Below are 19,603 nucleotides of genomic sequence, written 5' to 3' on the forward strand. Positions count from 1 at the left end.
GCTCACAGAAGAAGCAATTTAGGAAGGTGGGAGCTTCCTCCTCCCTCTCTCCATCACACATTTGGTATCATCTCCACACAAAATCCCCCCCGAGGAGGGGCTGATTTCCACCCTTCTCCCCACAGCATCCCACTTCGGCAGAAACCAAGCCCCAGAGAACGACGGCCCCGAGAGCTGAAAGCGCTGAAATCTCCTGGAAAACCATTGCACAACCCAGTGCTGTTGCAACATGCTCCAGGTATAACAAACAAGGTGCTCGACATACCTGCAATACCATCGCTCTGCCCCGCGCCACCGCCACCCACGTGCGGGACGCTTCCCTCGGCTGGCCTCAAGCTGCCTCCGAGCCTCCAACGTGAGGCTGAGAGCCGGGCCTCGCTGTTCTCCCTGTCCCCATCCCCATGGAGCCTCTGTTTGAGGAGGGAGGTAACATCCTGGGGACAACGGCACGGCCTGGATTTAGCGCAGCACAATCCCGCTCACCTGGGGGAAACGTTGGCCAAAGTTTCACCAACACAATTTCTCTGCTCCTGCAGCAAATGGTGACCCAGCTCTGCCTGCACCCCCACCTGCCTCGGGGAGCTTGGGGCTGGAGAAGCCCCGCATCCCAACGCATCCTTCTCCCTGCGCCGAGCACAACTGAGCTGCTCGCCGAGGACGGAGAGGTTACCCCCCTCCTGGCACAGCTGCTCTAAATAAACCACGTCCCGCTGATTATCATCTGAGGGCAATACTTTAACCACAGACTATTATTGCTGCTCGCCCTTTATGGAGGCAGGCAGGTGCAGGAGGCACCCGGCACCGAGGCAGAATTGATGGGCAGGGGGAAGGAGGCACGGAGAAACCCCGCTGCTCTCCGCATCGGGGTGCCTGGGGGTGTCCTTCAGGGAGATCCCTTCTCACCTCCCTGTCCTCCCTCTCATGCTGTTTGGGTTGATCCTGCTTCAGAGAAAGCTTCGCCTCCTGCTTCTCTCCAGAGCAAATCCCTGCTTTTTCTCCTCCTGGGGGTGGGGGATGCAAAAGCTCGGGATTTATCCTGCTCTAACCTGCGCCAGGCACCTCAGAGGCGAGGCAGGTAAAGCAGATGCTTTGGCAGCCAGGCACATCTCTGTTAGCAATTTAAGGGGAAAAGGGAGGTTTTGGGGATGGACTGATGGATGGAGAGCGTGGTCTGGCAGCCGGTCAGCATCACGCTCCCTCTTCCACAGACCCAGACACCAGCAAGTTTGTTCCTGGAAATATTTGTGAAATGTAGGCAACTCTTTTAACAGCTCCCACATGACACAACTGAAAAAAAAAAAAAAAAAGAAAAAGAAAAAATAAAAAAGCCACCAGACTGTCACTGTTTCCCTCAAACTAATATTACCCTAATGCTGAGCAGCAGCACAGGAAGGTGGATTTGCAGCAAAGGCACAAGGCGAAGCCACCAAATCCCCCAGGCTTTGGTCCCAGCTCCTCCACGTGCCTGCGCTCAGCCCCACTGCCCCGTGCCTCAGTTTCCCCTAACCCTCTCGCAGACATTTCTGGGCAACCCAGGGGATGACGTTCAGCCCCCAGAGGAGCTGCTGAAGGGAGCATGATGTTGTGTGTGCTCGCAAAGCCCCTCTGCCCATCCCCATGGCATCTCCCCGTTCAGCTTAGCCTCTGACAGTTCCCGTTCAGACCTGCTGATACCTTGATATTTCCAATATTTTGATACTGTAAAACAGGCCCATCTGATGTGGAGTCATTAATACATAATAAATGAGACCCTAGCATGGCGCTTTGACAGCCACAGTTTTTCAGAAGAAAACGACTCTTCTGAACAGATTTGAAAACCCAAACAAGCTTTCCTGGCAGCTGCCAGAGATGGGAGTTTTCGGAGGTTTCGCTGGCTCGCAAGGCTTCCAGGGGTGCCTTTGCTGTGCCTGCCACGGAGCCATCTGCCTCCAAACCTCTTCAAAGGCACGAGCACGTCGCCTGAGAAAAGGAGACCGAGCTTCACCATTTTCCCAGACTGAAATCTTCATCTATTGCCCAACACACCTCCCAACGGCACCGCCCGGCTCGCAGCACCGAATTCCTGCCGTGCAAAAGGCAGCTCTGGTTTCAGCCCTCGCCTGCCTCCTGCAACCGGGGCTGGGGCAAACCCTGCCTCCTCCTCCTCCTCCTCCTCCTCTTCCTCCGTGGGCGCAAGGGCTTTTCTTGCCTTTCCCCTCGAGCGACTCCCAGGGGACTCGGGAAGTGGGTGGGCGGCAGCATCGCGGCTCAGCAGGGCCCCAGGGGGGTCAGGGTTGGTTTTTCTTCGGTGCATGGGATGAGGCCTGGGTTTGGTCTGCAGGCTGACACTTATTTTCGGCTCTCCCCCCAGGCGGGCTCCTTGCGCAGCACAGACGTCGGGAAAGGCAGATCCTCCCGAATCATCTCACACCTGCTCCGCAAAGCTGCTCTCCATCCGACACACGCAGGCTGTTTGCAAGCTCTGCATATGTTTGCGTAACCTCGGGTTTTTGGCCGGAAACCAGGCTTTTCGGGAGGATTTCTCAGGCTTTCAAAACCTATTGTGGTGCCGGGGCCGTGAGTATGCGCGCGCTCACCGCACAACGTGACGGGGAAGGAGCCACGGCCGGAGGGAAGGGGAGATGGGCCTGGCCAAGCTGCAAGAGCAGAGTTTTTGGGATCACACCTCGCTTTTTCCTCCCTGGAGATATTTTCTTTCAAACATCATAAAAAGGTATTGGATATTCTTTCAAAGATGCCCAGGAGAGTGAGCAGAAGGGAAGGCAGCCTGCACCGTGGCTCTGTGGATAACTGATTGCTTTGCTCGTTTTGGTCTGACCCAGAACAAATATGTTTCATTTTTCCAATGAGCTGGTAAAAAAATACAGTCCCCTTATTTCTAGTTTACTTAGAGCTTGTTTTTTTTTTTTTTCCTTATTTTTTCTTCTTTTATTCCCTTTTTAATACAGAGCAATTTCAGAACAAAAAGCCAAAATAGCAACTTGAAAATCACTTTTTAGTGTTTACTTATTCTTGTCAATACGATTTGCCCCGCTCAGCCTGATTCCACCAATCATTTCGGTCACCTTGGAAGACTTTTTGGACCCTTCCCTGCTGGCTGCAGCCGCCCTGCCCAGCTGTGGTCCTGAGCACATCCCAGCCGGGGTGCGATGGGACTGGGGCAGCTGTGCCAGCACCTCCCATCCCATCCCATCCCATCCCATCCCATCCCATCCCATCCCGTCCCATCCCATCGTAGCGTGCCGGGGCTCGGCTCGCTGCTCGCCTCGACGCCGTTTCCCTAGCGAAAGACGCTTTCAGACTAAAGCAGAGACGCTGTTTGCCAAAATATTTGACAACACGAAGCGCTGCCTGGCGGGGCGCCAGGAGCCCCGTTTGAAAAGTGAAATTCGGCATGCTCTGGCCCCAGGAGTGGTTCCCACGCAGCGAGGGAGGGCGACGGCAGCGCCCGGGGCCGTGGCAGAGGGCCCGCCGCCTGCTTGCTGCGCCGAGGGTGGGCAGCCCCCGGGGCAGGGATGTGGTGGCCGTGCGTGGCAGGCTGCATCTCCCCTGCATGGATTTCAGGGGCAGGGTGCTGCTAAGAGTTGGCAGTCCCCCAGTAGGGCACAGAGAAGGGGACTGAGATGGAGCACGGCTCCGGGGCTGACTGCCCTCCTCCAGCACAGCTCCGTGCCCTGAAGCGGGCTGCGGCACATCTGAGGCTCTGGGTTTGTTCAGTGCGCTGGGCATCCAGCACCAAAGGTCTCTGCTGGCTCACAGGTGGCTTGGGAGGGCTGAGCCAGGCTGGGAAACAGCCCCAGTACCGCATGGATTTGCAGTCCCCATGTGGGAGCCGTGCACCATCTGCCCTCCTCGCTGCGGCTTTCATGGGCCACCCACCTACCAAAAGCAGTGGCTTGGCCAAGGAGCCACAGTGTGCACGGGTGCAGCTGACCTGGCCAGCAAGCTGAAAAATACTTATTTTACAGGCAAAAGTGCCGGCTCCTTGCCTCAACTTGTGTCCCTGCCGTCCCGTTCACAGATGCTGGGGGAAACGTGAAGAGCAGGAGGTGAGGCTGCGTGGCAAGAAAACCCCTCGCGTCACTAAAAAAAAGGATGAGGTGGCTCCGAGTGGGAGCAGGGAGAAGAAAGGCCAGGGCACAGCGACACAGCTCGTTTGGCTTGTAACTCGGTCAGGATTTAATGCCGGGTAAATCTGACTGCGTACTCCTTGCTGCGTGGACCTCATCTTTCTTCCTGAGCCGTAAAGTGCTGAGCACACATCAGGGTGCTGTAAAACTAACCCAGAATAAAAAATAAGGTCTTCCAAGATGAAAGACTAATGCCTTGTGCTCTGCACAGGCAGAGGTGCACTACAGGTAGGCAGTATATCTGGGAGGCTTCCCTGCCCTGCCCTGCCTGTGCTTCCAAATCCTGCCCTGGCCACGCAGAGGGCTGGGGATGTGGGGAGGCTGGGGCTAGGGCCTCTGCCATTTGCTTCACCAACGCTTCACCCTTTTGCCAAAAACGGAGAAAAACAAAATCAAAGACCAAAAGGCTGCAGTAAATACTGATAGCGAAGTGCTGGGCAGCGTCCCCAGCAGCAGCAGCACGCGTCCAAGATCTCCAAATCCCGGCGCAGAAAGACGGCGCTTCTGGAAAGAGGTAGCGGGAAAGAGGAAAGTCTTCTCTGAGATCCCCGAAGCATTAATCCCAGATTTGAGCTATGAAGTAGAGCGTTAAGATGGAAAAAAGCCCAACCCTTTGCCAGTATGCTGATGTTCATGAAAAGAATAAATATCTGGAAGGAGACTGCCTGTTATTACTGGAATAACGCAATCACAAAGGAACACACCGCAAACAATTACGCTGGAACTAAGAGGGATGGACGCTGGCTCTGTACGCAATTAGGCACAGCTCTGAGTCAGGGAAACGAACATTTTCTAGAAACACTGCACTTCTCCTCAGCGCAGAAACCGCCTCCTGGATGGCAGGATGAAGTTTAAAGAAAAAAAAAATAAGAAAGAAAAAAGGGAGCAGAAATCTGCAGTATCATAACAGAAATCACAGATCAATGCGTTTGCCCTAGGAAATGAACAGATACACATCAAGACTTGGCAGCTGAAGGAGTCTCCCAAACGAAGCAGAAACAGCTCAAAAGGAAAGGAACAAAAACAGAAAGAGAGAGCGAGGGGGAGAGAGAGAGAGAGAGAGAGAGAGAGAGAGAGAGGGAAGGCGGCGCGGGCTCCGGAGCAGACACCATCAATCTGCACGCGCGGAGCAGGAGGCGGCGGTACCTGCCTCCCGGCCGGCCAGGGCTGCACATGCGAGGAGGGAGGACAAACAGGCCTGAGAAAATACAGATGATTTGCTTCCAAGGGCCTTTCCTTGCCAAAATTTACAGGCCTGCAGTTCTCAGTTAATAGATGGAGCTCCCCTTAGAGCTTCTAATGGAAGAGGCTGAAATGAAAACCACCCGCTCCCCGCGGGAGGGGGGGGGCCAATCGCACAGCCTGCGCGAATGTGTTCTGCATCATCTCTGCCGGGACAGGGCCCGGACACCTCATCACACGCCCCGAGATAACGAGCTATGTGGAAGTGGGAATGCGGATTTTTAAATTAAAAAGAAGAAGAAACCGCCCAGCGCAGAGGGATAATCGCCGGGAAGAGCGCAAAGGAGAGTTTCCCCTGGGCGAAGCTGCGCAGCGTGCAGGGGGTGCCCTGGGCAGGGGCCGTGCCCATGGCTGCAGCATGGCACGTGCTGCCCATCTGCAGGGGGCCACCTGGGCACGCACAGCACTTGCCCAGCGGCCACCCCAACACGCTGGAGTCGCCGGCTCTCTCCTGCTGGAGACCGCTCGCGGGGCTGCGTGGGCTGGCAGGCAGCAAACAGCACGGCGCCGCAAACAGGGGCTCCGACAGCTATTAAACACAACAGGCAGCAAACTCCTCAATCGATATTCTGGATGCGCGACCTAACCCTCGCCATAAATCACTCCCGATAACGCGGAGAGCACAATCCTCGCAGAACCGGCGAGGTGTCGCGCAGCTCCGCGGGCAGCGCTAAATGCAAACTGTTTAATTAGCGGGGTGACACGTTTGCAGCTCAGCCGCACGTGCCGCGTGTTGTCAGCCCGATCCCAAACAGCCCGACCCCAAACAGCCCAGCAGCATCATACGGCACCTCCACTGCCTGCAGGCTTTGTGATCCTCACAGCCGGTCCCGTTCCCCAGCACCGCTGGGCAGCCGAGGGAAGGGGACAGGGCTGGGTGGAGCAGCCCAGTGCTCCGCTTCCAGCGGACAAAGTGGCTGTAAACTTGATTTATCTGCTAAGCCACAGGCAGGTAAGAGAGCTCCTGCTTAAACAGTGATATCCAGCCTGTGCCCCAGGGGCAGTCTGGGTGTAACGCAGCAGCGAACCCACTTGCAGCACCCGAGGGCACGCCGTACAGTAGAGAGGAGCGCGCAACCCCATATACAGTACGGTGCGTGCATATTTAATGTATTTGCTTGGCAGATGGAATAACTTTGTTAACAGACTATTTAAATTCCTGAGGGGGTACCTGTAACTATTAGAAATTGATTTTATGAGCCTGTTATACAAACATCACTCTTCAAGGTCTAAAGCATATTGAAATTCTTCCTGTTCTCTCTCAAACAGATGGTGCTAGGAATTTTTCTGAACCTACTCGTATTCATAAATACTACCCTCCAATCCCTCTCGCAAGACAGAAACGATCCTAATTAGAATGGTGAGCCCTCACCATCTTTTCCTCATCACACAGTTCCCATAAAACCACTCCAGAACAGGAAGGTTTTGGCAAACCCTTCCCTAGGCGAGCAACTGCGAGTATTCCTGTACGGTTGTGTCACAATTAGAATAATAAATAATATTTTTTTAAAAAGCACCCTGCGACAGATTAAAGGGCTTGGGGGACTGATTTCCAAGGAAAAAATAGAGGAGCTCACTCTGTCGAGCATGGCTGGGCAGCAGCCAGGATCATTGGGTTTAGGGAGCTTGGCAGGGGGCACTGAGGGCTCGCACCTCTCTGGGAGCTCATTTTTGGGGTTTTTCAGCACAAGAGCAGCTCGGAGCACCTCTGGGTGCAACCTGCATGAAGCTGCTCGGCAGGGCTTCAGCCAGCAGCGAGACGCTGCTCACTGCAAAACCTTTTGGGGCTGGCAACAGATTCTTTTAATCCAGCAGGCAGATTTGTTGCATGATGAAATTAATTTTGTTCTCGGTGGAAGTGGAGGTAGTTGAGGGCTGCTACTCGGGGGAGAGAAACAATGCACCGTGCGATAAGGTGCCCGGCCTCGCGGCGTGAATAGCAGCTCCGCAGCTCAGATAGGCCACCGGATATATATATATATATTATTCTGCTGCCATTCATGAACAACCCCGAGCTCAAATACGGTCACAAAGAGCATTCACTGAATGGGGAAAAAAATCATTAAAAATTGCGGTCTCTTCCTGGACAACTCAGTAACAGAAAGTGCCAGCTACATTTGCCGAGTAAATTGCTTGCAGGGAATAGTTTTACTAGCTCTAAATGGGGCGGAATTAAGCAAAGGGAAGCGAATGCCAAGCACACAAATATTTCTGGGTGTGAGGTAGGAGGCACAGACCAGCCCCTCCAGGGCCGTGCAGACCCCAACAAAAAGCTGCGCCCTGACCCCGGCACATGGCCCCGCCGTGCACCCCACGGATTTGGGGCTGCTGGGCCTCAGCTTGGCACTTCCAGGTCTCAGCAGCAGAGGGCAGGGGCTGGCCACAGAGCCAGCAACTGGGGCCACCAGGCCGGGCAAGAGAAACTGGGGGACCCTCAACAGCAGCCTTAGCTGGGTATCGCCCCATCAGTCCCAGATTTTGCTCGATTGCTTGGCTTTTGGGTGTCACCGGGGGTGTCATTCACAGGGAGAGGAGCAGAGCTTGCAGGATTGCACCATCCTTATTTATTTTCAGCTAAACAAAATGATCCTGGTGGTTTTCCCCTGCCCCAGTGCCCCCAGTCCCTCCAGCTGGGCCAAGCCTAGGGTTAAGCAGGGACACACCGCGGCACCGGCAGCAGGCTGAGCTCTCCAACAGCTATTTGCTAAGCGCTCCGAGGAAGGCGAGGGAAGAGGGTCTCATTAAAAAAGAGGAAAAGCAAAAAAAAAACCTCCAATGATTTGCTCTTTCCATCTGCTCTCCTATTTGGTCAGCTTGTGCAGCGGGAGCTATCGTGGGCTGAGGGCTGCTCCTTGCTAAGTGGATGCTGTAAGGACATTTCATAAGCTCCCTGCTCCGCAGAGATGCCTGGGTGGCAGGGCTGTGCTCCGAGCAGGGCACAGGGAAAATAATAATAATAATAAAAAAAAACAGGGACAACAGCAAGCACCTCATTCCCAGATTCACTCCTGGAAGGCTCCTGACCCCAGCACCACCAGCGCCTCCATGGCACGCCTGGGTGTGCCCAGGGAGGTACCCCAGGGACTCCCCACGCTTTGTCCTATGGGTGGAAGGCATCTGCGCGGCTCCTGGGGAGAAACCTGGCGAACAGAAGAGCCTGCCATGCCCCCGGGGTGATGGTGCATAGCAAATTACCGCAGACAGGAGGCTGTAATGCAATCCAGCAGCAGCAAGGCAAGCCAGCATCACTCCTGGCTGAGCGCACAAACGCGCCGTGCCACGGAGCAGGGAGGTGACAAACCATCTCTGTGCAGGGGGGACACGGAGGTCTGGCACCTCCCTACGGGGAGAGGGGCTCGGGAGGCACCTGGCAGATCAGTGCTGTCCCCATCCCATCCTGCTGTCCCTCACGGGCTGGTGCACACAGCCTGGTGCACGGGCTGGGACCCCTGCAGGAAGGAGTGCAGGGGCTGGGTGCAGACAAAGCATTGCTCATTGCGTCGAGTGATTTGGGGTCTTCCCTGGCTGCCTCTCGAGGCAGTGGGGTGGCTCAGGGGGCTTTAGGGAGATGAAGAACCCACACAGCCAAAGCAAAAACTGGCAGGAGGAGGACTTGGAAGAGCTTCTGGATGCCCACAGTGGAAGCACTTCAGGGGCTTCACATCCATCCAGGAAGCACCCCGCTTTGCGAAAACAACCCACCACAAGCCACATCCTGCCCGGCTGCCTCAAATATCTGGCTCACAGCCAGACAAAAGCAGGGCTGAAATGGTCAGTCTGGCCCCAAAATTGTTTTTGCCCTGGTGGGGTGAGGAGACACTGCTGCAGGCTCAGCCCCACGAGCTGCCACCAGGTTCCCCCAAGCTAGGGTGGCTGGGGAATACCGTACAAAGCCAGGGTGAAAGAAAACCTGGACCCCAAAACCTCCCCCAAACCAAAAGTGGTGGCAGGAGACGCAGCGTGCAGAGGGTGACCAAGAGGAGAAGAGCACCCAGGCCCTTCTGCATCAGCTCTGAGGCAGGGAGAGGCGAGCACGGAGCATTTCCATCACGCCGGCACAGCAATTACAGAATCAGCCAAATGGTTAAAGAGGCTGGAGGGTTTGATTTAAATAAATAATAATAATTTAGCTTCCAAATTGCTCCCACATTGAGGTGCTTCAGGCTTTGCACAATGCAATAAAAGCCATCTCAAAAAAAAAAAAAATAATAACAACAACAACAAAAAGCATACTAAAATGTTATCAGAAAAACACTACTCATTAAAATTAACAATTAAAACAAATTAGAAAGGCTCTACTGACACGGAGGGGGAGGGAGAGCATCCAAACGAGGAAAAATGCCTGGTAATTTTTAGTCACTGATAAGTAAAATAATGGTCTCATTTAGTACTGATTACCTAGAATTATTTAATTTTACTTCAAATTATTCAATTTTTGGTTGAAGTTACCTAGTAATTTTTAATTACCGATACATAATGCAATGACGAATGACTCTTATTTACCCCTGTCTGCACAGAGGAGTGCAGGAAATCAATAGGCATTCCTGGCAAATTATCCGGTGGCTGGCTGCAATGATAGCAGCCTTCCCCCATTAGCGGGAACTGCCGAGGCACCGCCGAGCGCCGGGGCTGGGCACGGTGTCGGGAACACCCCGGGGTCTGCAGGGGAGAGGGGGAGATGCCACAGAAGCCTTGGGGCAGGCTGGAAGCCCCACCCGGGAGAGGCACCGTTTGGGGTATTTTTTGGGAGCGATGGGGTCGGGGCTGGGAGCAGACGAGCCCACCCCCCCCCCCCCCCGTGCTCAGGAAAGCAGGATTGAGGCCGTTTTTAGCAAAGAGCAGGCTCTGCCACAGATTCTTGGCTGTGTCATTGATTTTTCCTCCTAATGGAAACAACCTGCAGGACTGAAAATATTTGCAAACTGCTCAGGTCAGAGGAGGGAACAGCAATAACAACACGGGCGGAGGGGAGGCTTTCCCAGGGCAAAGCCGTGCTGTGCCCCTTCCCCGATGTCTCTAGGATGTTTTCTTTTCCCCGGGCATGCTGCCGATCTTTTTATTTGTTTTTTATCCTCAAGCAGCAGCAGCATTCCCTGGGTATTCACCCCACGTGGACCAGCCTCATTTGTTAAAGAAATGAGGATGGAAAGGGTCAGAGGAAGAGGAAGCGACACGGGGGCAGCAGGACGAGCGCCCCCGGCTCCATCCTTAACCTGTGCGTGGCTCCAAACGACCAAAGCTCACCTCCTCACCTGCTGGAGAGCTGCCACGGCTTTTGTCAGAGCCAGGGCTGCTCCATCAGCATGCGGGGAGGCAGGGCCGGAGCTCAAAGTGGTCTTGATAAAGCGGTGATGGAGCCAGGAAAAACAGGAGAGCGTTCAACAGCACCAGCACGCCTCGAGCCAGCAAACACCGGGGGCGAGGGGGATGCCTAAATAAATACAGGGGAAAGCTGGCGCGGGGGCTGCTCACAGAGCAGGGCCTGGCATTGTAATGAACACAGCCTGGACGCGAGGCAGGAGCGCTGCACTGCAGCAGGGAAAAAAATAAGATTAAAAAAAGGAGCATTGTTCTGAGATAAAAAGAGCATTTCGCCTCCAGCGTCCTCCCCAGTCCTGCTGCGGTCTCAGCGTGGAAGATGCCCAGCTCTGGGCACCGGCGTGTGGCAAAGGTGGGAAATAAACAATGAGAGCATGGCCAAGGATGGGGAGATGTGCCAGAGACATGGCAAACCCGATCTGTCAGGAGAGGCTGCGGGGACCCAGCTGCTGCACGAGGAGGGAGGCGTCTGCTCCCAGCAGGAAACAAGGGGCTGGAGCTGCGCTGAGCAAAATCCCAGTTTCGGTGCAAGGAAAGGCTCAGCATAACAAATCCCTGGCCGAGGAGCCTGGTTTCCATCCTAGAGGGCTGAGAAAGCTCCAGCAAACACCCACCAGGGGCAGCTGGGACCAGGCTGAAGCCCCAGAAGCCAGCATTACACTGCACGGAGCTGGGGAGAGGATGGGGTGCATCCCCTCGCCCACCCCTAAGGCTTCAGGCACATCAGCACCCACTCACCCTGCCCATCGCACCCGGGAGAGCTCAGCCACGTGGCAGAGCTGTGTTATCAGTGGTTGCTCTTTTTTTTTTTTTTTTTTTTTCATTATTTAAATGAAAGGAACAACTGTGAATCACGTGGTAAAAATCTCTAGCTCTCCTCTCTGACTTGCAGATAGGAGTCCCACGATTGTTCCTGTTGGAAATTCAATTCCCATCCATGCGTGGGCAGGAAAGGATTGGGGTCCGTGCCAGAACGCATTCATCCTGACCAACGCTTCTCTGAGCCCCTATGTGCTCCCCTGGCCACCTCGGTGCCCAGCGAGGGCCTGACTCAGGCTCACCCCACACCCACCATGTGCCACCTCCACGTGGCTGGGACGTGCCTCCTGCCTCCTCCCCTGCACTGCACGGCATCACCGCACGCAGCGTGGTGTTTGGAGGTGGCCAGGCCACCGAACTGCCCTTGGGTGCACAGCGGAGAGGACAGAGAGCCCTGCACCAGGCTGAGCCAATGCAGCAGCTCCGGCCCCGTGGGGTTCAGGCACCTTCCTGCAACGGAGGTGCTGGAAAGAGTCAGGAGTGGAGGATTTTGAGCCATCAGGATTTTTTTTTTTTTTTTTTTTTTTTTTTTTTTTTTTGAGCCTGGAGACAAAGCTGGATAAAAAGGAGGGAGGCAGAGGCATTACCCACATGGTTTTATCTGATCTGGCACCAAAACCTGCTATTGCCTCCATTTCCCTGTCTTGAGGAGGATTTTTTTTTTTTTTTTTAAATGTACACAGCTACAAATCACTCCTTCCAGTTTAAGTGTCAAATTAAATCAAGACAAACGCTCCCCTGTTGCACACTTCCTCCAGCCCTCGGCTGGGCCCTGCGGCCCTTTCCCAAACGCCCACCTCCCACTGCCTGGCACAGCCCCAAGCCCTTGCCCCGGGGGACACCTTCAGCCTGAGCTCCCCACCCCTGTGAGCCCTCTTCCCAGCAAGGATATCACAGACTTTTTGCACAAGGAGGCTCGCTGTCAGGTTGTTAAATCTCATCACCAGAAGACACCGGGCAAAGCTGGAGCTCCCCTCGGCACCCAGCTGGCTCCACGTCGGGGCTGGATGCTCGCGGGCACAGCGGCACGCGGGGATGCTTTGTGGCCACGGCTGAATCCGAAGGCAGAAAATGGGTGAGAAACTCATTTTTACACCAACGCCTGATTAATGTGTGGAACTCATCGCCGTAAGATACGGCGAGGCAGAGAGTTTTGTAAGATTTTAAAGAAGATCCGACATTTATGTGGCTAATAAAAGTTTCTGCAGCTCCATGAGTCAAGGTAGATAAAAGGAAGATGCCCAGAGGGGAGATAAGGCCATGTGCTTCGGAGCATGAGCTAATGACTAATAGCAAAAGACAAAGAAGAAAGCACCCCTGGGAGGCTGGGTTTTTCCTGTGTACCAGGTGTTTGCTTGTACCTTCTCTGAAGGTCCTGGCACATGTTACTGCAAGATAGGATCCGTGATGAGCTGCATCCCATGCTCGCCTCAGGACAGCAACTCCCCTCCTCCTAAATTTCTACGTGTTGTTTTGGTTTTAAATTAGACCCAGATCTCTTAAAGCCCCAAGAAGCCTTTATCATTAATCCTCCTGACACACGGCCTGACCACATGCACTGGAAAGCATCGCTCGGGGCTGGCTGGGCTCCAGGAAGAGGGGACCAGGCGCTGACTCTCGTGGCCCCACGGATGCTGACGCTGCAGGTAATTACACATATTAACAGTGCCCACTCTGGCCACCCTCAGCCCAGCACCTCGCTGCATGGAAAACCTTTGTCTGAGCAAGAGCACGGGAATTCCCTTGCAGCCTGCACCCCGCCACGTGCAGCACCGCTGCCGCACCAGGCTCGCTGCTTCTCCCCCTCCTCCTTTGAAGCCCCTGCATTTGCAGGCAGACATGTGGAGCTGCTGTTGGCCGCCTGCCTGCGTGCGTTTCATGCCTCGCTCTCACATCCCTTACCTTTGCAGGGTTTACATGATCTCAGCCTAGTCCGCCCCCAGCTTGTCTGCGGGCTCTGTCCTGCCTCTCCGGCGCACAGAGCTCCCTTTGTACATCCTCCAAGGCACTCAGGTCAGGGAGGGACCTCCCCAGGACCTTTCCCTCCATCCAACCACCAGCCCTAGGGCTGTTTACACCGACCAGGAGCCTCACCTTGATTCTTGAGGACCCTCAGCTGTGAGGTTGACATCATTGCTGCTGATCTCTCCCATCTGAGCTCATAAACACCCCCTTCCAGGCCTATTCCTCTCCAAAGGCATCAAGCAACCACCGTGTTTCCCCAGCTTGAGCTATAAGGGACCTACAGGGCCTTTCCATCCCCATCCCTAAGCCCTCTCACCCTCCCCAGCAGCGGCACCCAGCTCCCACCTCCCCCTGTCTCCGGGGGGGCAGGAAGCGAGCGTGGGGTGCCGCTGCTCACCCACCTGCAGCGCCCTGACCCCACGCTCCCCACGGCTCATCAGTGCCTCTCCCGGTGACATCCGTCATCTTCTGACAGAGCTTCAGCCTCCCTAATTTGAGGCTGCGAGATCTCCGGGGAAAAAATAGCTTGTTCTTGTAATTGCATGTTTACACAGCAGCCCCGGCCAGGGTGTGCGCACCCAGGAGCTGGGAGCACCCGGGAGGCCCCCAGTTCAGGATTTCCTCCCTGCAATCAGCTGAGCAGCCACAGAATAGCACTGACACTGCCTGGCTGAAGGCTACAAGCACAAAAAAAAGACGGAGACCCCCAAATAACTCCTTTACCTGTTGCTGCTCATGCCCAGGGCCATCAGGAAAGCCCAATCTGCCTGTCCCTGTCCTTAAAAAGATGCAGCAGGGGCTGGGTGGGGGGGACACAGCTGAGGGGCTGATGAGCACCTGGGCAGCTGGGCTGCCTCTAACCACCGGTGTTTGCAGTGAAAAAAATCCTGATAGAGCAGAAAGATCCATGGGTATTGCTTTGGGATTTGTTATAAAGCTCTTCTCTTCCTCCTTCTCTCTTAAAAAAAAAAAAAATAAATAAAATTAAAAAAAAATATTTTTAAAAAAGCAATATTTAGCTTCAAAGCCCACTTTGTGGGACCTCTGGGCAACCCACTCGTGGTCCCGTGCGTGGCCGTGGCCTTGCTGCCCCCCCCCTTCAGGGCACCTCCACCCGCTCCCAGCTGGTGCCGCGGCCCCTCGCGGGGCAGGGACTGGGGGAGCTGGGGGAGGAAAGCCAGGAGGCGAGCTGGGGAGGACTTTCCACAGCATGATCCAGGAATTAAAAAAGCTAAACAGATTTTACGTATTAAGGCTACAACCCTTGAGTGAAACATTAAAGACTATTTACTTGAGAGGCTGCGGGTGTTGTGCTGGGAAGTTTTCCCCTCCGCAGATGCTCGGTGCAGCAGTGGCAGCAGGACTGTGGGACTGTCCCCAGCGTGTCCCTGCCGTGGTGGTGAATTACACAGCATGGTGAGGGCTGGGATGAAACCTGCAAGTGCATCTGTGGTTCTACATGCCATGGTCCCGATGGCTGTTGTCAGCAGCCAGCGTGGCGCTGCCCAACCCATCCCTCCTCCCCATGGCACCTCTCCTGTGGGTGACCCTGGGGGAGTTAGGGATTAATGCAGAAAAATCCATCACCTAATCAAAAAAATGGTGTGATCAGGAGTGCTCCCTGTGAGCCCGGGAACCTGATGGGCTTTAAATCCTCACATTTAGCTCCCGACCATGGGGAGCAGTTCCCAGTCTGCTGTTGGGGGGAAGAAGAGAGCTTGAGTCTTCTGCTAAATGGTGGTAGCCCTGCTCCTCTGCTGGGGGGGGATCTGCATGGTTTTTCCTGGGTGGGCAACAAGCCCAAGAAACCCCAGGAACCCCAAACCTCACATCTCTGCACCATCCCCCACCTGCCACCCCCAGCCCCAACATGGTTGGGGTACGGATGGAGGACGACGGCCCCAGTTTGCAGGGGCCATCCTGTGGTTTCCCCCATCCTAGGCAGCACTCCCAGATCTCCGACTCAGTACGTTGGTCGGGAGGAACTGGAAAACCCAGGCTCTGGGTCAGCAGATTTTTCCTGGGAAAAAAAAAAAAAAAAAATAGAGCTGGTTTGGCTGGCTCGAGATGTGCTTCCTGCTGCGAGAAACTCCGGGAAACCCCAGTGGGGCTCCAGGAGCTGTTCTGCACCAATTTTCGGATTGCTCTTCTCCATCCAGGGCTCTTCCCCTTCCACACTGCTTCCCGTTGCCATCCATCCGTGTCAGCGGTGAGGTGGGTATCGCCGGTCCCGCTACGCACCGCGGACCTGGCGACGTCTCCTGCGGTTTCCAAAGTTACGACCACCTGAAATTGTGTTTAGATGAGAATAGCAGCTTTCATTAATGTGTAACACGTCCCCTGTGTGCCCAGAAAGCTCAGAAAGCAGAAGAAAAATTAAAAGCCATAATGTATTTTTTATTCTTATTGATTTTTAAGCCTATCTCATTTTGGGGACCTGGCTCGTAATTTTTGAGCGCTTGTGGGATAGCGTAAGTTCCCGTGGCCTCACGGTAGGATTGTACAAAGACTTTTCCCTGTGTTTTATTTTTCAGTAACCTTGATAGCTAAACCTAGTCTCGTGGAGAAACGATTTTAATATTCAGGCTGACAAAAATAATTACTTCTCAGCATCATGGGGCAAGCCATCTGATGGGGCTGCAGAAAACTCCCTGTCAGCGGAGCCAGCATGGGCAGGCTGCTCGGGACAGCTCTCCACCAGTACCCGACCCCAAATCTCTCCTGCTTTTCCTTTTTTGCCATCATTTATCGCACCGCCCTGTATTAAATGGGTGGGAAGGTTGGGGGCCCCCAGCATTCAAGGACATCTCCTGCCGTGGTGCTGTGTCTTGGCCAGCTGTGCAGGTGAGGGCTCAGGACCGGGGCACTCGCCGTCAGCTCCACGTGCACACCCTGGCTTGGGGAGCCGTGCTTTAATCAAGGCTTCGGGATCCTTCCTTCAGCTGCCTGGGGCGGGAGGATTTTAACTCTAAACACATTAGCGTGCGAGATTGAAAGGTAAGGCGTCCTCCCGGGCCGCCGAACAATGGAAAGGAGCCTGGCTTTCATTTGCACAAAGCACGCAGTGGGAATTTCCCTAATCAAATAAAAAGAAAATGAAAAACTCTCTCTCTCCAAAAGTTTAATTCTCTTAATTACATTAATTGGAGAAACGCAGGATCCTCCTTTGTGTGCGTTTCTTCTCTGCAGAGGAGAGGAGGCTGCAGGAAAGGGGCTTTTTGGGGCCACCCCACACCCACCAGCAGCATCGGGTGGGGACAACATGCGAAGGTCAGATGGGGACCGACATGGGGACGGAGAAGGCACAGCGGTGACGGCCTGTGCTTGTCCTCGCCTCAAAAAAAAAAAAAGCACGGGGAAGTAATGCCTCCTCCACCTGGGGCTTGCCCCGCGCGACCCCTGTGCCGTCAGGCGACCCGCTCACGCCTGGAAAATGTAACGGGGAGTTTCTGCAGCCGCCGCCTGCTCCAGATTCCCATCAGGTGTCGGAAGCGAGAAGGAAAGCAGACCAAGCTGCAGAGCGATCCCCCTCGCCCGCCGCCTGCTCGGGGCATTGCGGTGGCTGGGGGCGGCACGTGGCGCCGGTGGGGCGGGCAGCGGGGCTGCCCCGTGGGCTGGGGTCCCCCAGCAGCCCCAGGTTAACCCCCCCTGCCCCTCCAGGTGCTGCCCACCTGCGCGGCCCCAATTAGCGCACGGGCTCGTTTAACGCCTCTGCAGGGAGAGCGGGGAGGTGACATCATGGAGAGTGGTGGCGGGGACGGGGGGGGCTGCTTCCGTCCTGCTCCGCACACCCGGACGGGACCCCCCAGCCCCCCAGTTCAACCCCACCGGTTTAACCCCTTTGCTGCCAGGGAACAGCTGCAGAACCATCCTCTGCGGGGTCGGAGACGGGCACTGCCCAGCCCCACCGCTGGCCACCGTGGGCCAAGCAGGGATGTTCATGAGATGCCTTCACCAATGGGACCAGCTCCCTGCGGCGGGGAGAGGATGAGCAGCAGCAGCATAAATACATCCTACAAAAATGCAGCCCTGCAAATGCATAGCTGCCAGCCCTGCTTGGAAACCAGCACCTTCAGATACCCGGGAGGCTTTGAACTTGCCCCTACACCAGGCTGAAGCTGAAAAGCAGCCAGCCCCCCGCCCTGCTGCTCCATTTCCATGAAGAATTAATTAATAAAGGAGAAGCACTCATGGCTCTGCAAGGTGCCTTCCTCAAAGGGTCGCAGCCCAGGTCCTGGGCAGGTTTCTCAGGCACCCAAAGGGCTCTGCTGGGGGTCAGCGTTTGGGTGAGCTGGAGAAGCCGAGCTCAGTGTGGGTGCAGCATCCCTGCCACTGCCAGCTCCGCGGCGGTCAGCCAGGGGCCCTCTCCTCGCTGACACCGCAGCAGGAAAGGTGACGCTCTCTGTATTTAATGCATAATGGGAAAAATCTGTGTGCGCTGTATACTCACTTAAAAAAAAAAAAAAAAAAAAAAAAAAAAAAAAAAAAAAAGTATGCAGAAGAAAGAACACGGACACGGCCAGAACATTTGGCTGGATGTTTTCATTTGGTTACAACAAAAAAAAAAAAAAAAGGAAAGAGCCACCTTTTCAGGGGGTTCATGTCTGGAAAATTCTAGCCCAAATGACATAAGTTATGAGCAATTGAAAATTGGGATTAGAAAGGAACAGAGCATGAAACCTCAAGTATGAGCCTCAGCACCCTGCCACAGCCCTGCCGTGCTGCCCAGACCCCGGGGGGAGATCGGCAGCGGGAGGCTCCTGCCCTGCAGGAGGGGTCTGGGGGTCCTCCAGGGCATCCCCCCTGCTTTTGGGAGCAGCATGGAGCTGCTGTAAGGAGGCATAGGCGGCACGCAGTGCAATCCTTCACCCAAATCCTTCACCTCCTTTTCTCTTTGCCCATCTCAGGGCAGGATTGAAGGCACGGCTCACGCGGAGCCAAGCGTGTTGAACTCTTTTTGTTCCGCGCTGGTTTAGCTCAGCCGGGGCAGCTTGCTGCCAGAAGTCTCCTAAGTGAATTTACTCCTGGCTTGCAGCGGGCTGATCCGTGCCAAGAAATGCACAGGTGCAAATTAAATCAATATACCTGGCTCTCGGTCGATGGGAGGGTCTCCGTGGAAGGGTTTGCGCGGCTCTCACCAGATTGGGGCTTTAAAGCCAGCCGAAGCCAGAGCGCTGCGACTTCCGCTGCAAGCACGCCGCGCGGCCGCGGGGCTTTCCCAGGCCAGTGCAGCTGCAGCCTCCTCGTAATGAGGGCTAAGGACACGGCTTGAAGCAGGGGAGCACTTGGTGCCTGGCTCCCGGGGGACAGGGACATGTCCTGAGCACCGGCAGCTCGCAGGGTCCCCCGCCTCCCACCCCCAGCTCTGCGCACAAGCTCTCCATCCATCTGGTCGAGGTCACGGCACCTGAGATCCCACCCCAGCACAAACCTGACCCGGCAGCACCTGTGAGCAGGAAAGTGCTCCTTTATGTGGGCAGGATGCAGCCGATCTGCCCCAGCTCCGTGCTCAGGACCAGGCTGGTCCAGGTGGCCAGCGTTAGGTGAGGCTTGGGATCTTTCCTTCTGCTGCCACCCATGTCCTTCACGTGCTTGGTTGTAATTCACTTTTATTTATTTATTTATTTATTTTTTATTTTTTTTAGAGAAGGGCAAGAGCCCAGCAGGCTCCTTGCAAGCCCCATGGCAGAAGATCATTGCAAGACGCCAAGATGAGCACAACGTGGGGCAGTTTGGTGCTTCCACAGAGCGGTGCTGGGGTGAGCTGGCACAGCTTCGCCCTGGGGCGCTCAGCTGAACAGGACCCCCTGGGGGTCCTGGGCACGGAGCGGGGAGATGCCCTTTGTCGGGGAGCGTGCAGAGACCTCCGCTGGGAACCAGCTCTTGGGCCAGGAGTCAATGAACCCAGCCACGGCCTCTCCACTGTTCATTTTATTGTTATCTGTGTTATTTACAGCCGCCCAGGCGGCGCCGGGACGGGACATTGCACCACCCAGGCAGAGCTGCACATCCCAGCACCGTCCCTGGCCGGGCAGCGTCGGAGGCATCCACATCAGAAACCCCCTCACGAGCACAGGGAGAAGGGCAGGATTGGTGGTGTTATTTTACTTAATTTATAACTAAATGCC

General features: G+C 55.1%; 2 protein-coding genes across 2 annotated transcripts in view; both read right to left on the minus strand.

Annotated features, from left to right (window-relative positions):
* LOC118171833 overlaps positions 1–19,603 on the minus strand; it is a 75,496-nt gene that overhangs the window by 41,553 nt on the left and 14,340 nt on the right. The window lies entirely within an intron of this gene.
* LOC118171832 lies at positions 14,272–19,023 on the minus strand. Its single transcript, XM_035335247.1, has 2 exons — positions 18,561–19,023; positions 14,272–15,761 (listed from the first exon to the last, which is right to left on the minus strand). The coding sequence occupies exons 1-2, from the start codon at positions 18,861–18,863 to the stop codon at positions 15,123–15,125; spliced, it is 942 nt and encodes a 313-aa protein (XP_035191138.1). The 5' UTR covers positions 18,864–19,023; the 3' UTR covers positions 14,272–15,122.

This window comes from Oxyura jamaicensis, chromosome 9 (genome assembly GCF_011077185.1).
Source record: "Oxyura jamaicensis isolate SHBP4307 breed ruddy duck chromosome 9, BPBGC_Ojam_1.0, whole genome shotgun sequence".
NCBI lineage: Eukaryota > Metazoa > Chordata > Aves > Anseriformes > Anatidae > Oxyura > Oxyura jamaicensis.